General features: G+C 33.0%; 1 protein-coding gene across 3 annotated transcripts in view; it reads right to left on the minus strand.

Annotated features, from left to right (window-relative positions):
• Positions 1-327: 327 nt before the first annotated feature.
• Positions 328-16813, minus strand: part of LOC110094527 (cell wall integrity protein scw1) — a 32224-nt gene continuing 15738 nt past the window's right edge. The window contains exons 4-10 of one of the 3 annotated variants that reach the window (XR_002302882.2): positions 13101-13227; positions 12907-13018; positions 4837-4928; positions 4253-4322; positions 4077-4159; positions 2211-2327; positions 328-1728 (exon numbers count right to left, since the gene is read on the minus strand). Coding sequence is in view for 1 of the 3 variants with exons in the window: in XM_020819775.2 (XP_020675434.1) it covers positions 2261-2327; positions 4077-4159; positions 4253-4322; positions 4837-4928; positions 12907-13018; positions 13101-13227 (551 nt within the window). In the remaining 2 variants the exon portion in view is untranslated. Of the gene's footprint in view, positions 1779-1833; positions 2328-4076; positions 4160-4252; positions 4323-4836; positions 4929-12906; positions 13019-13100; positions 13228-16813 lie in introns of those variants that run through there. The other 2 variants (XR_002302881.2, XM_020819775.2) reach the window with 2 other exon arrangements.

Here is a 16813-nt window from a genome sequence, read left to right on the forward strand (position 1 = left end):
TGACGTGAAGCATTATGATTCGCCTCCAAACCACGTCCGAAATCTAAAAAGATTGTAGTCCATGCACTTCTTTGAACAGGCCCTGCAATTGCTGTCAAAAGAGATAAAAAAGGGTAAGAAACCCATCCCTCTTTTTATTAATGCACCAGGCAAACAATTTTTATTTCTAGTTCCACTTGATCTCACCAAGGGACCGGCCTATTTGAAAATATTTTATTATATTTCTCATTTTTTTAAAATAAATTAAATTATTTTAAAAATATTCAAAATAACTTTTTATTATTTTGAAAGTTTGGAACAACCACTATCCCCACCTCTTTCTTACTGTTTTTTAAAATTTTAAAAAAAAATTATACTAAAAAACTGTTTTAAAAAGCAGGAAAAAAATTTATCCCAGACGAATTTCAATTAGCACCGCCACTGCCCATCACCTGCGCCGCCGTTGGCTATCACTAGCCACCGCGTCGGTTTGTATGAGTACCTTTGCTCACATGATTCTTTATTGACTTACTTTTCCTGGCTTCTCAAAGAATTCATGTAGCCAACCCCACGTAGTGGGATAAAGGCTTGATGTTGTTATTGTTTGTAGAGGCGATCCTCCTCTTTGATTCAGAAGGGCATCAAATAGCAAAATTGGCTGACCAGTCTCTCTTTGGAAGCTACATCTGCATGATCATCCTGCTCCAATGCTCCTTTGAAGAACTTAAAAGGCTCAAATACACCATTAGAAGCTACATTGTCAGCTCCACTGTTCTGTAGTGGTTAGCAAAATCAATATCATTTTCAAAACCAAATTATTTGCTGAGGAACTAGCTAAGGCGAGTCCCTAAAAATTAAAATAAAAAAAATTCATGGGAAGAAAAAATGAGAAGCTAAAATTTCTTAAATTATAAATATTTTAAAATTTTATTTAATTGTTTTGGATGAACGTTTTAAGGAATTATTAAATCACTACTCACCCATAAAACAAGGATTTTATTAATATTAAGACAAAAGGGATTAGAAGGAATTCCAATCTCAATTCTACTAAAGATTCATCCAATTATCCAAAACAATTGAAATCTTTAAATAAAAGAAATCCTGTTTTTGGTGTTATATAGATGCTCAAATCTCAATCCAAAAACTGAAATGGAGTGACACAAATGATGAGATTTTTAATAGGCAATGGGCTTACCATGTCACAGGTTTCATTTTACAAAGTGATCAGTGATTTCAACATATCAAACTCTATCAAGATTGCAAATGCAAAATATTATTAGCTTTTTAATTACTTCATTTGTAGATGTTTAGAACCATCAAATAGTAACAAATGGGACATAAACAAGAGGAACATAGATCTTCGCTTAAAATTTCATTGCACTACTTGAACTCAATAAAATGGCTTAAATGTCAGGAGAAGAGGCATATTGATTCTAAGATTAATATTTGAACTACAAAATTTTGCCTGCTTTTAAGGCTTCGTTTGGTACGGCTTTCTTACTACTTCTTAACGTAGCTTTCGAATAAAAAAATTAAAATTTTTGTACTAAAAAACTATTTTATAAAGCAATAATAAAGCCGTCCCAAACGACGCCTAAGATAGAATATTAAAAGCAACGGTTGTTCTTGTATCAGCACCGGCAAAAATGAGGCACTTAACATGAATGTTACCCAGTTAAAGAAATTCTGAGCAACGCCTGCTGGCTCCACTGTTCAATCTTTTGACCAAGAACTTCACCAAAAATAATTCTGCACATAACTCAAACCAACAAATACTTACTGTTTTTGGTTTTGTTAGCCTGGAAGAAATTATATTGGTTAGCTTCACCACAGCGATGGATAAACTGATTGATAGAAATGAAGAATGTGATGCTGATGATCATATTTCGAAAAACCTCTAACAAATGATGATACCTCATGAGATGAATCTGAGAACATAATCCTCTCAAAATGTCATGAAATGAGCTTGGGTTTTCCAATGCAAATGGTTAATGAGTAGCACATTAAAAACTCAAATTAGCTACATATTGAACATGAAAAGCACAAGTGGTATTGTTCAAGTCAAAGATGGCCATGAAGGTAATAGTATTTAAGTTTATAACAGCTACAGTTGATAGACTTGAACAATATGGCAATGGCATGAGCTCCAGTGCAGACACACAAAGATGCTGATGATATGATGGAGTGAGATGCAGCAACATGGTTCTGCAAATCGAAGCCTATACTGTCACCTTCATGGGAAAGCCCAAAGAGCAGCACATTGCTTCAATTGACTGCTAAGTCATCCTTTGGTTTCTGCAGCGGTGCCATTCATGTCCTTCCGTCGCCCAAAGGGGTTTTTTGAAAACTTATATAGGAGTGAAGGAGAAAAAATCAAGTAACAGTGGAATCTAGAACATACTAATGTCACAATCCTACATCACCTCACAAAATATATAAAAAAAAAAACATAGCATTGTTTAAACTTAAATATTAAAAATATCGCAAAATTCCAACTTATTGATTTCCATGTTAGAATTTTCAATCCATCTTGATATTGTTTGATGAAATATTATTTCCATGAAGAATCAGAACTTAGGTGAACCGGGTTTATTTAACATTCGGCCAAGGATGAAAAAAGATAGAAAACTATAACTATTTAAAAAGTGTGTATATATGTGTGTGTCTATATATATATGAATCATCAACATCATTAATCTTATCTCAATTACTTGAGGTTGGATTTCTCAATAATCTGTTGTCATTTCTTATTGAAGAACGCAAAATGAGATGTTAAAAAAAAAATCTCACAAACACTTACTAGTACTAATCATATGTTATCTTTGGCTTACCAATTTGCCTTCTTAACTCTGTAGCATTAATATTAAATGCTCCTCTAATAAGTATATCATCTCCCACCCTCTATTGAATAAATCAAGATCACTAATGTTTTATTTTTCACAACCTTGTCTACAATGGATAATCATCTTTTCTATGCTTCCTTATTTTATCACAATTTCATCTAAATATTCTTATTTCTATCAAGCTCAATTTGACTATCAATGATATTTTTATCATTCAATACTCAAATCCATATAGCATAGCTTATCTAATTATAATTTTATAAATTTAAATTTAATTCTCCAGCACATTATTTTATCAAAAAGTAGTTTTATGTGACTCTAAAACTGCATCCATATAGTATTTGCTTTATTAGTCCTAAGCCCCTTATCTTCTAAAATTTCTTTCTTCATGGCTAGAATTTTTTACTTGTTCAACCAATATCTCACCTATTACAATTATCATTTACAAATAGCACACGCTAAAGAATCTCACTTTACTATAACTTGTAAGCCATAACAAAAAAAAAGGCATAAAAACTTAATGTTAATCCATTATAATCTAAGTATAATTGGGAACTCTTTAAAAACTCTACTGCTGCTTTTAATGTTGATCACTGCTTCATCACACATATCTTTAATAACTTCAATATATTTATGATACATCTATAAAAATGATTGTACATATGAACAAATTCACAACCTACATATAAATAACAATGCAAATCATTCAGTTGAAGCAACATACACATAAAACAGAATAATATTTATCATTAAAGAATAACCTACATATGAAATACTTGACTACACTTTTTTTTACTTAAATTAGGAAAAGAGTTATTTTTTGTATCAATTGCAGTATGTAGCCACTCATTTTGAGTCTTTATAGATAGAATATACATAATGGACAGTAATGGTACTCCTGGAGCATGGGAAGTGTCAGAATTGGAATGTCACCCAAAGGATTTGAATCCTCTCTGATTACCATGGTAATTGCACGCGCAGTTAGATCATCCTAATCAATCATGGTCGAGTTTAAGTCTATTAAAATTAAAGTGATTTAAAAAAATTTTGAGAATTCAATTCCAACCATCCATAATGAAATGCATGGTTGGGCTGGATAATGCAATTACCATTATAATTAGAGAAGAACAGACTCTTATGGCCCCATGCTTCAAGTTGCCAACACAGTAAATTCAATTTCATCTTTATAGCTCAAATCAAGCAGTTTAAATATTTAAAGTTCCACAAGTATCAATAAAATTAACAAAAGGATATTGGATCCTGATGCCGGTACGACCAGCACTGGGCAGAACAGCACCCTGTAAATTTATGTGAACGCTCGTAGCACTAGCTACATCCTGCACAGATTGAAACATTTGATATCGTGACTTGAAATGCGTAAGTATGGTATCATAAAATAAAAAGAACATGTATAGTTCCATACTACTTACATCAAACTCAATAAAGCAAACAGTGTTTCTTTCATGACGCAGGATCTTCATTTGTTTATAACCCGGCTGTCTGTTTCCATAAGGATAATTAATATAAATATAAAATCATAGCACCATCGAAAAGGTTATGATTTCTAAAATCCCAACTTAACAAATGAAGGAACTTCAGCATCATTATTTTAAGCAGATTCTATTAAATTTAATCATCGCCCCCTTCTTGGTGCCCACCTGACAATGGCTGGACCAAAGAAAAATCAATGCTTGGCAGTAGACCACCACTAGATGGTAATGGAACGGTGGAACCATAGCTAGAAACTTGCGGATGATCCAATAGTCAAGTGATTATATTGGTCTCACACGCAAGCTTTAGATATGCAGAGAACAGGGCATTTTCGATTGAAAAATTTTAAGAATAGCCTTGGGATTTTATTGGAATTGAGGTGATGATAAAGAGGAGTAAAACATGTAGGTAATGCAAGTCCAAGTACAGTTAAGGGGCTTAATATTGTCAATAAATCATTGTAAAACGATATGGACAAAAAAACATGAATTATATGAATTTAGAGATTAGGCAAATAGTATACAGGCTAAAGAGGCCTCTCAGTTCTTCCTCTATCACACTTTCTCCAAGATTCCCAACGAAAAGAGTATTACAAGGAGGATTGTCTTTTGTATTCTGAAAAAAAAAAAGAAGAAAAGAACACTCGGTCAATTAGGAAACATCATAGCTTTCTGATAACTATGAACACAAACAAATTTACAAGAAAACATGAAATATGAAAATATATATACAATAAAAAGCAATTAAAAGGCATACAGGCCACATTATAGCAACCTTAGATACAATTTTTAGCATTGCTTACCACCCTCATATGAACTACCTTTCTAAAAAATCAAGTGAACTAATTATTAGTTTAAAGTTAGGCTTCGTTTGGGACGACTTTTTTATTGCTTCTTAAAACGGAATTTTAGTAAAAAACATTATTTGGTGTACTAGAAAGCTGCTTTAAGAAGAAATAAGAAAGCCGTCTCAAACGAAGCCTTAGTCAATACTTTTTACTAACATATCTCAAGTTATGGAACAATCAGAAACAAAGGTTTCATAGTAATTATTAGCCTTAATCTAATAATTTGGGTTTGACTTAATGAAGCCTCATTTCCTATTCACTTTTGCTGACAGTTAAGTGTTGAATCTATTTTGGCATAAATCTTTTTGTACAACATCTATCCATGTTATCATCTATCGCTTGGTTGTGTGGCATTGCCCTAGTTCTCTGAAGTAGAGGTCTAGGGTTTGCTCAGTTGCAAAAAAAAAAAAATGCATACATACATGTTACCTTTGACCTACCACGTTTTCTTCAAAATCCTTTTAAATTCAATTAGTTTATATATTTTAATGGTACATTATCTACCCTTTGTTGTACATGCCATAACCATCCAAGTCTTTTCTTTACTATCTTATCTTAAATAAGTGTTACTCCCACAATTCCTCTCATACAATCGTTTCTAGATTTATCCATGCTAGTTTTTCCATACACCCACCTTAAAAATCTCAATCTGCCACAATCAACTTGACAATCATTAACTTATTTAACACAACACTTTAGACCACATAGCAAGGCTAGTATAACTATACTTGTATGTAAATATCAATTTCATACCCATTAAAATAACATATTGTTCACCCAGTAAATGCTCAAAATTGCACAATAAAGATATATCTTGTGGCACAACTTAGAGAGAAGCAAATGTAAAACATCTTGAAGCTATAGCCTTACGTAGGGGAAAAGAGCCCAAAGTCTAGATGGCCCATATAGCTATTTTATTTAAAACAAAATCCTGTTTTTTACTCTATTAAACATTATAAACAAAATCAAGGATCCTCAAAATAGCCTTAAAAAAGGTTGTTATTGTTGTGAGGGTGAAGAAACCTAAGTCAAAGACTCTTTGAGTTGTTGTCAAGACCTATGCCGCTAAGGAGAAGCTTGCGCCCGTGTGTCATTGATGTTATACCAGACTCCTGCACAATTGTTATGGTTTTATAAATGGTAACCCTTGACACATACCATATTTCTCTCTTAGTTTGCTTTCATTCTTCTTTTCTTTCTCGGTGCTATTTTTTTTCTTTCTTTTTTCCTCCCCTTGCAATTCTTGGTTGCTGCTTTTTTTTAAGTTTTTGATTATTTGAAAATGCCGAGAACATCTAAAAAGGGTTCAATAGGAAATGTAAGATGCAATAGAAAATATATGGTATGGAAAGCATAGTGTTCAAGCATAAGTTTTAGGAGTGGGAAGACATTTTTATTTGAAAAACAATTATTATGAGAAAGAAGTCCAAAGGAGGTGTAACAAGAATGAAAGAAAATATTTTTGGCCCACATAAAAATGTGGCATCATGTGCAAAAGTAATAGAAGTGACAAAAGATGTTTCTGATTCCATGAATAAACAGCCATGTGTTAAAACTAGAGAATTTGAGAGGGAAAAGCTTGTTCTTATTCATCACAATCTTCCCTATTTATAGATCTATACAAGAGTCCAAATGCGGAAATAATAAATTGCAGATTTAATACACAAATAAGAGAATAAAATCTTTCCTAAATTCGTTCCCTCATTATGGCGTGATCCATAAGAGTATCCCACGGATTGATCTTTGTGTCCGTCGGATTCTTTGTACTAGGAACGGCTGGATTTCAACACCATGTCTAAGCACTTATAACAAAGGCAATTTAATGATATGGTTGATAATGGCTACTATTATTGTAGCAACAAATATTCTTCTTCTCCTAGGTCATTCTTCTCTAATAAAGGCGTGCTAGAGGAACTATCCATCGATATATGCTAACTGTGAAGGATAAAAGTATTACTATAGAAGGGCAAGCCCTCAAATGACTTCACAAAATGCCAAAGAGGCTCATAATTGCATTTGTACATATATTGGGAGTGCCTTTTTTAAGAATATGATTCCCATTAATTTGGCAACTTCTCCATTATCTTTGTAAGAGTCTTTTATCTTATAAAAAGTTATTTTGAAATGATGTTTATATGTTCACAAGATCAAAGCCTTAAAATTATTTCCATGTATGAACTTAGTACTTACATACTGAAGGAGGAATTTAGCACCGCCAAGAATATCACATTAAGGAGATTAAGAAAAAAGGCCACAAAATTCAAGTTACAATAATAATTGGTGGTTAGTCGGATACCAAAAATAGGAATTTGATCAAATTATTACCCAAAACCCTTTTGGCGTCATATTTTTAAGGTCTTTTAAAGCATTAGATAAGTTGAAAGCTGTAGAGTGAATTTTTAAATTATTTCATGTAGAATTGAACAAATTGGATAACATCTTGTTCTACATGTTTGTCAATGCAAGTGCATCTAAAGCTACAGGATATAAACTAATAGAGAAGTGAAAGCATGTTTAATGGATTTCATGTGCAACACATTCTATTGATTTAATATTTGATCAACTTAGGAACTTGCAATAACAAAAGAATGCGTTGACTAAGGAAAGAGGAAAAACAAGTTTATTTACAATTATAATTGAGTTTTTAGCCTTGATGAGAAACTTCTCTAAAAATGAACTCAATTGACCCATAGCCATTAGATTTTCCACTATGTACTTGATTTGACAAAGTATCTTAGAAGTAGGGAAACCTTTGAGGGCTATATTCACTTTTATACTGTAGTTAAGTAATGCTTGGGCAAAGAATTCCAAAAAAAAGTGAAAAATATTGTTTTAAACAAGAATTTTTGGCAAAGTTATATTATCATAACTACAAAGCCCTTCATATCTTGAGAATGATTTATGCACAGAAATAACGAACGATGATCTTTATTTAATAAAGTTATAGATGAGGCAAGAGAGCGGATCAAAAAAGGCCTAGATGGCTAATGACGGAAACTCTAATAAAATTTGAGAGAGAGAAATAGGAGAAATGCGAGTCTCAATTGCATTGATATCTACACACAAGTAGATATTATCTAAACCCTCAATATCAATATGATAAGAAGAGTTTAATATAAACCTTATAAAATTTTAATTTGCACCAATATATATAAAAGTTGCACCCCCCTTGCATAACGCATGATGTAAAAGTTCTTTATTTATTTTTTAACTTTGTTTGACAATATTTATTAAGTCTTTATTTCTTCTACTTTACCAGCGAATTTAAAAGCAAAATGAGCTCTAGTGCTAGTGGGAGTGGTTCAAAGAGCCATCTGTAGAAACTGATAAGCCATTATGGATTCATGTTACAAGGTTAGGAAAAACTTTTGAAGGGAATGTTTGGATCCCCGGCAGACTGATATATTGTTGTATTCATGTTCTCTTATTATTGAGATATTTTGATTTCACTTCATATCAATTTAATTTGATCTATTCATATGCATGATTGGTTTGTTAGCAAAATGAGCTCGGCTGCTGGCGGGAGTGGATTAGGTGAATGTTCAAAAGAGCCATCTGTAGAAACTGATAAGCCATTATGGATTCATGTTACAATGTTAGGAAAAACTTTTGGAGGGAATGTGTCATTCAAATGCAATTATTGTGGTGGCACCTACAAAGGATCTTATTCTAGGATGAAACCACATCTACTTAAGATTTATGACCATGGAATTAAAATGTGTCCTAAGATTACTACGTCATAATTGATTGAATTGAGCAGACAAGTTGATGAAGCTGAATCTAGGATCAAAATGGCACTTCCTAAAGAGATACCTTTGCCATCTACCGATGGCTCATCCCACACTTCTTCCTCATCTATTAGAGTTGATCATTCATTATCATATATAAGTGAAGGATATGATTCAAAGAAAAGAAAATGAGTTGCCAGTAGTGCTTTGGAGAAGGCTTTTAACATGCAACAGCGAGAGGAATTGGATGGTGAAATTACAAGGATATTTTTTTCAGCTGTACTTCTTTTCAACCTTGCAAGAAATCATCATTACAAAACTGCATTCACTTTTGCATGTAATAACAACCTTGCAGGTTATGTTCCACCTGGCTACAATGCATTAAGATCAAAATTATTGGAAAGAGAAAGAGCACATATTAAAATGTTGCTTGAACCAACAAAAGGTGTGTGGAAAGAAAAAGGAGTCACTTTGATGTTTGATGGTTGGACTGATCCTCAAAGAAGACCACTTATTAATTTCATGGCTATTACAGAGAATTGTCCAACATTTATTAAAGCTGTGAATTGTGAAGGAGAATACAAGGATAAATATTTCATTATCAATTTGATTAAATAGGTGATAGTCATTATTGGGCCTTCAAATATTGTGCAGGTTATAATAGATAATGCACCGGTGTGTAGAGCTGCAGGATTGTTGACGGAGCAAACTTATTCTCATATATTCTGGACTTCATATGTTGTGCACACTTTAAATCTAGCTCTAAAAAATATTTGTGCGGTGAAGAATACAGAGGCAAATGAATGTGCACACTTTAAATCTAGCTCTAAAAAATATTTGTGCAGTGAAGAATACAGAGGCAAATGAAATCATCTATGCTGAATGTCATTGAATAACAGCGGTTGCAGATGATGCTATTTTGATCAGAAATTTCATTATGAACCACTCAACGAGACTTTCAATATTTAATGATTTCTCACATTTGAGAATGTTAGTTGTTGCTGAAACTCATTTTGCCTCTGTAATAATCACGTTGAGAAGATTCAAACAAATAAAAAATGCTCTTCAATCTATGGTGATTAGTGAGAAGTGGTCTTGCTATCAAGAAGATGTTTGGAAGGCAAGGTATGTGAAAGAAAAGGTCTTAGATGATTTGTGGTGGGATGATGTAGATTACATTTTGGCTTTCACTGATCCGATTTATGACAAGTTGAGAGAGACTGACACAGATAAATCATACCAAAATTTGATTTATGAGATGTGAGACTCTATGTTAACAAAAGTGAAAGATATTATATACAGACATGAAAGAAAGTCACATAATGAAGATTCAAGTTTTTGGAGTATTGTCTATACCATTCTTGAGAATAGGTGAACCAAAAGCAACACACCTCTGCATTGTTGGGCACATTCATTAAATCCAAGGTATATTTGTATTTATCTTGTAAATTATTTTTAATTTTCTTGGTAAATAAATAAATAATTTTATATGCTTTATATTATTTGAAGGTATTCAATTAAAGAATGGCTTCAAGAAAATCCTCAAAGTGTCTCACCACAAAAAGATTTAGAAGTATCAAATATGAGAAAGATATGCTTGAAACGATATTTCCCAAATGAGGAAAGAAGAAAAATTAATATAAAACTTGCAAAGTTCTTTAGATATTTATAGGATTTTGGTGATCAAGAATCTTTAGTTGACAGATGAAGGATGGATCCAAAAATGCGGTGGTTGATTCATGGAGCTTCAGCACGGCTTCTTCAAACCATAGCAATAAAACTTCTTGGTCAAGTATCATCTTCTTCCTGTTGTGAGAGAAATTGGAGCAGATATTCATTTATTCAATCAATGAAGAGGAATAAAATAACTCCACAACGGGGTGAAGATTTAGTTTATGTGCATACAAATCTTCATCCCTATCAAGAAAAACCCCACTTTATATGCCAGATGATAACAAAATGTGGGATGTTGCTAGAGATGGATTCGAGTGCCTTGATGATATGGGATTATTGGAGGTTGCAAATATTTCTCTACATGAACCAGAGTTGGAAGCAATGATATTCAATGATGAATTGATGATGATATTGAAGGCCAAAGACCAACCTCTGAATCTAATTCTATCATTCCCTCTATTGAGTAGTTGGGCTTTCATGTTGTACTAAATAATTTTTTTGCTTATATTTTTGTGGTTGTACTAGACATTTTATACTAAACACCTTTATGTTATAAGCTAAACAAGTTATCATTATTTTGATTTATTATTTCTTGACATTTTTAATATCATGTGTTAGACCGGTCCAGCTGGTCCGTGCGGGACCAGCCCAGCATGAACTGGGCGAAGAAATCTCCGCCCGCTGGGATGCCGAGCGAGCCGCACACCGTGTGGGAGCTTTTTAGGAAGCTTTTTTGAGGGTTTTCAGAGGAAAATTTGAATGTAGGGACTGTTTAGGGATTTCCTTTTGATTTGTATGCATTAGTCCCTTATTCACTTTTGAAAAAGGAAATCCCTAAACAGTCCCTACATTCAATTTCCCTCTCAAAACTCTCAAAAAAGCTTCCTAAAAAGCTCCCGCACAGTGTGCGGCTCGCTCGGCATCCCAGCGGGCAGAGATTTCTCAACCCAGTTCACGCTGGGCCGGTCCCGCACAGACCGGCTGGACCGGTCCACTAGACTGGTTTAACATAATGTTACCTTAATTTCTATATATCATATTAAAAAATTATTATGTCGTGTCCACGCCGCACACGTGTCCTATATTTTTAAAAAAAGTCATGTCCGTGTCGTGTCTGTGTCGTTGTGTCCGTGTCGGTGCATCATAGTATAATATAAAGCAAGAGATTAATAGATAGACATTTAAGGAAGAAAGTTATGGAGGATGATGAAGATCCCTTGCTTATTAATGATGTATTATTGGATGATAAATGATTTGTGAAGAATAGAAATGGAGTTTCAACATCACAATTACATGAGGATTCTCAATATTGATTTTTTATGAAGGAACATGAACAACAAAAGTCGCCAAGCAACAACAGAAAAAAAAAAGTATTGAATTGTAAATAACATAAATTATAAAAGGCCAATATAGTCATTATTATAAATAATATTATTACCGAATTTTATTGATTAGAGAAAAAGAAGTTGATTGAGATAGAAGATAACGAAGATTAGAAGGATGTTGATGCAAGTAAGAATAAGGAATGTGAGAAAGAAATTAACTATAATGATGATTCTAATGAAGACCCATAAGTGATGGATTGAGGTAGACTTTAGAAATGAGAGTTCTAAGTCGTAACTATAATATTTTAAGAAAAGTTTATTTAGAAATTGTAATTCTTTATTGATCTTAGATTTCTTATTATGGAGTGTTTATATGATTTTTTTAAGGTTATAACTTAAAATTATTACTTTTAAATGCTTTATTTTTCATATTTTAAATTTATTTAATGATATTACTTTGAGACTTAGGCCTAAACATATCTTGAGGCTTACGTCTCACCATAGAAAAAGAAAATGTCTCAATACTTGTTTGCATAATTTAAATATTAAGCCACATAACTTCAAAACATGCCTACCTTTGTTCTAAATTTCACTTACTTCACTAAAGGCCTCATCAAATAGAATCATATCATTTGTAAATAGCATAGAACATATATCATTTGTAGTTTAGAAGGGAAAAAAAATATGGAAGGGAGATATGTTAATTGGCCCCTAACCTCAATGAGAAAACCAAAGAGGAACAATAGGATTCTTGAAAGGAAAAAATAAATCTATATGTTAATTGATCCCTAATCTAAATGAGAATAAGAGAGCTCTAGCCTGAAGCATACTTCGCTTGATGGCAATGCCTCCATTGATGCTATTTGCTAATACATAAGAGAGAAAAAGAAAAAGAGGTGGAATGGGAATAATTCCTTCTTCAATTGATCATAAAATTGGATGACTTATAGGCAAAAAATGTTCTCCTATTATAATAATGATAGGTAATTTCCAATCAGAAAAAGTGGTATGCATCCAACCTGAACAGGAGCATAAACCGTTGGAGGTGGCACAGGAGCAGGGGTAGGCAAAGCCACCTGGGTAACTGGATATCCTCCATATGGGGCATAAAGAACAGGGGGAGCCATATACCTACGAAATTTAAATGAAAAAAAATCATGGTAAGAAAAACGTAGTCAGAACTACTAAAACAGTGAAATAAAAACAAATATACCCTGATGTTGCCCAAAGGGAAGCGGGCTGTGGGTGCAAGGGAGGACTTGGATAACCAGATTGAGCATATTCCCCACCAGTTCTTATGCGTTTGCTTTGGTCAAAGGAGCTGAAATCAGCCCCAACACCTGCAAACAGAATATAGTTCCAGTATAATTGACCAAGAAAATAAGAATTAGCAGTTAGCGCAATAGCAGAGAAATAATAAACCATACTACCACTAAAGAACAACTATCAAGCAATGGTTAAGAACTTTCTCTCAGAGAATCCTCCCCACCAAGGCCACCACTAAATCAATAGCTCAAAAGTAAAAATTTTCAAATATACCAATAAGTTTATCCTTAATCTCTTATGTTTCTATCTTTTTTAGAGGTATTCTTAAGCTGCCATTTTTCCCAATCACAAGATTATCAGGAGACTTGCTCCATGAATGCTAGATCAATCCAGATAACATTTACATCCCCTAAGGCTTGATAAAATATCAAATGCCTCACTTGTGAAGTTGTGATAACTTTTCATCCAACATCCATTATTTTAATGTTAAAATGCATATTTTTCCTTAAACATATGATAGATAGGTGTGTGTAATATTTACGAACTAAAAACCACAAAACCTAAACACCAATGTAACATACAAAGCAAATTATCTAAAGATGTATGAACGAATCCGAGAATACATCAAGAACACTAGGTTGTATAGGTTTCTCAAAATTAATTTGGATTCATGCCGGGTATGTATACTATGGAAGCTATTCATTTATTGAGAGGGTTGACGGAGAAATTTAGAGAGAATAAGGAGGATCTACATATGATATTTATTGTTTAGAGAAAGCATGTGATAAAGTTTCAAGAGAATAGCTGTGGAAACTTCTAGAAAAAGAAAGGGGTTAATAATGCTTGTATTCAAGTCATTAGGGATATGTATGTTGGATCTATTACTTGTGTTTAAACACAAGGTGGTTTGACCAAGTATTTTTCTATTTCAGTTGGATTACATCAAGTATCAGCCTTAAGCCCTTATCTTTTTGCTTTAGTAATAGATGTTCTTACAACATTTACAAGAGGATGTACCATGGAGTATGTTTTTGCTGATAATATTCTTCTTGTTGATAATACTAGAGATGGAGTTGAAGGTAAAGTCGAATTATGGAGGTCAACCTTAGAATCTAAAGATTTTTGTTTGAGTAGATCTAAAATCGAAAACATTGAGTGTAATTTTAATAGTAATAGATCTAGTGGAGGTTTATGACTTTGAACAATCAAGTCATCAATAAGTGTACTCGTTTTAGATATCTTAAGTCTACTGTTCAGAATGATGGTGAAATGATGGGGATATTATTAGTAGAATTCAAATTGGATGGTTGACGTGGAGGAATGCTTTGGGTTTGTTTTATTTATAAGATGGTGGTGAGACCTGCAATGCTTTATAGCTTAGAATGTTGGCCATTAAAAGAGAAGCATAATATAAAGTTAAGTGTTGCTGAGATGAGGATGCTCGGGTGGATGAGTGCATTTACTCTTAGATATAGGATACGAAACAAGCATATCCGTGAAAAGGTTGGTGTAGCTCCAGTGACAAGATTAGATAAAATCGCCTTAAATAGTTTGGTCATGTAAAACGACGGCCTTCCGACCCTGTTAGGAGAGTAGATATATTAGATTTGGCATATGTTAAGAAAGGTAGAGATAGACCTAAAAGACTTGGTTAGAAAATATTTGAAATGACCTTTCTTTATTATATTTAAATGAGAATTTGACTCTTAACATGACACAATGGACAAAAAGGATTCATGAAGCCAACCCCACGTAGTGGGATAAGACTTGATGTTGTTATTGTTGTTGTACTAGGTTTTATAAGCTTGCATTTGACACATTTTGTAAAATAGCAAATACAACAATCATAATTTTCAGGAGTAAATAACCCTTGTAATATCAAAATAACAGAAGTTAGTAGAAAAATGTAACATAAGGTAAGTATTTGACATTTTTACAACCCTTGAACCTCAAGGGTTATGTAATAGTTAGTTAAACTCAATGAACATACCTCGCCTTTCTTTATAAGTTCATGAAAAATGACAAAACATGCAAGTCATAATTTGGAACTGAATGAAAGACGAGAGATTAGTCATCACCGACAAACATCCATTGTTATTAAAGAAAGACAATGTATGCTAATAGTTTTTCTAAGGAATGGTAGGTATGACTACTAAATTGTTGATACCATTGATAGAAATTGAGAACTAATTAGGCAAATCACATGTTACCATGAAGAAAACGAACATTATCCTTTTTCCCACCTGTAAATGTTGATTATGATTCTTTCTTCCAAAATTCCAATCTCTTGCTCACAAGTTACTCAATCTCTAATACAGCTTCTACAACTGATTACTTTTTTTTCCAGAGATGTGATCCCAATGCTTCTCAAAATTTTATACAATTCCCTCATGTGAATTCAGAACCATGGAATAGGAAATAACAAAAAAATATGTTCTTTGCAGTGTAGATTACTTGGCCTTATGAACTAATTACAATTAAATTCTTCCAACCGGCACTTTGTTTCTCAAAACCAACCTAACTCCTTAACAATACAGTCTCACAATTTCAACAATATGTTGTGCACATAAAGTGCATAACAGAGAAGTCACACTTAGCAGGTGACAATGTCATTCGTTTGTGATTTTACAAATGAAACTAGAATTTCCAGTAGACGCGGGGCTTTGGTTACTAGTATTCACAGCTTAATTTGCCTGCCTCTGCTAGTCTTTGGCTTACATAATGTTGGTTTTCTCTACCTTTACCGCCTCCACTGCAATAGCAGGCAATCCTGGAACTTACAGGAATAAGCTTCCTCTGCATTCATTACTTCCGTTAAAATCATGGGCAATCGAAAGACTTGCAGCTCCTTGACTAGCAGAGCAGCTCAATTTGAATAATGGGACTATTTTGATCGTCGATAGGAACTTCAAAAGTTCTTTCACTATAAATATGAGTTTTAGGCATGTACAAAACAATCAAAATATTTTTTAATAAAATTTTGATTGTATGTGCTATTCATTTAGTCAACATCATGGTCAAATGGGAAGCCAGAGATTCACAAGAAAGTTATTTCCTTGTTTCTCTAAAATCTTGTAAATGGTTCACTTAAGTGGTTAATTTTCTTAAACTGGGCACAACCTAGGTTTTAAGAGTGCAAGGTTTTTAAAGAATTTGAAGTGAAAGCAATAAAATTCACTACTTTAATCATAAAAGGTTACATATATATGAATACATTGATTTTTCATAATATTTCTGTTAATAGCAATCTTTTAAATTTGAATGAGAGCTAGTTAAGTATAGACTAAATTGATTAGATAATCATCAATCTTTTAAATAATAAAATGGTGATCAATTTCAATATGTTTAACCCAATCATATAACAGACTAATCATCACAAAGAAGATTTATTGTCCCTAGACTTGGACCCCAAGTTCCTCAAGTAATCTTTTGAAACAAACCCCTTCACATATATCAATAGCCATTGAGTGAAATTCAGTTTTATAGTACGCCTTTTAACCAAAAATACCTTATTGCTTGTCTATGAAACAAGATGACCCCACACAAAGAAGCAATTTTTGGATGAGGATTTCTAATCACAGACAAAGCCAGCCCAACATGCAACATAATAGATTCATACATCTCGATTTGAGCTTTTACAAAAAAATAGCCCCTTTCCTA

This window comes from Dendrobium catenatum, unplaced genomic scaffold (assembly GCF_001605985.2).
Source record: "Dendrobium catenatum unplaced genomic scaffold, ASM160598v2 fragScaff_scaffold_1076, whole genome shotgun sequence".
NCBI classification, from domain to species: Eukaryota; Viridiplantae; Streptophyta; class Magnoliopsida; order Asparagales; family Orchidaceae; genus Dendrobium; species Dendrobium catenatum.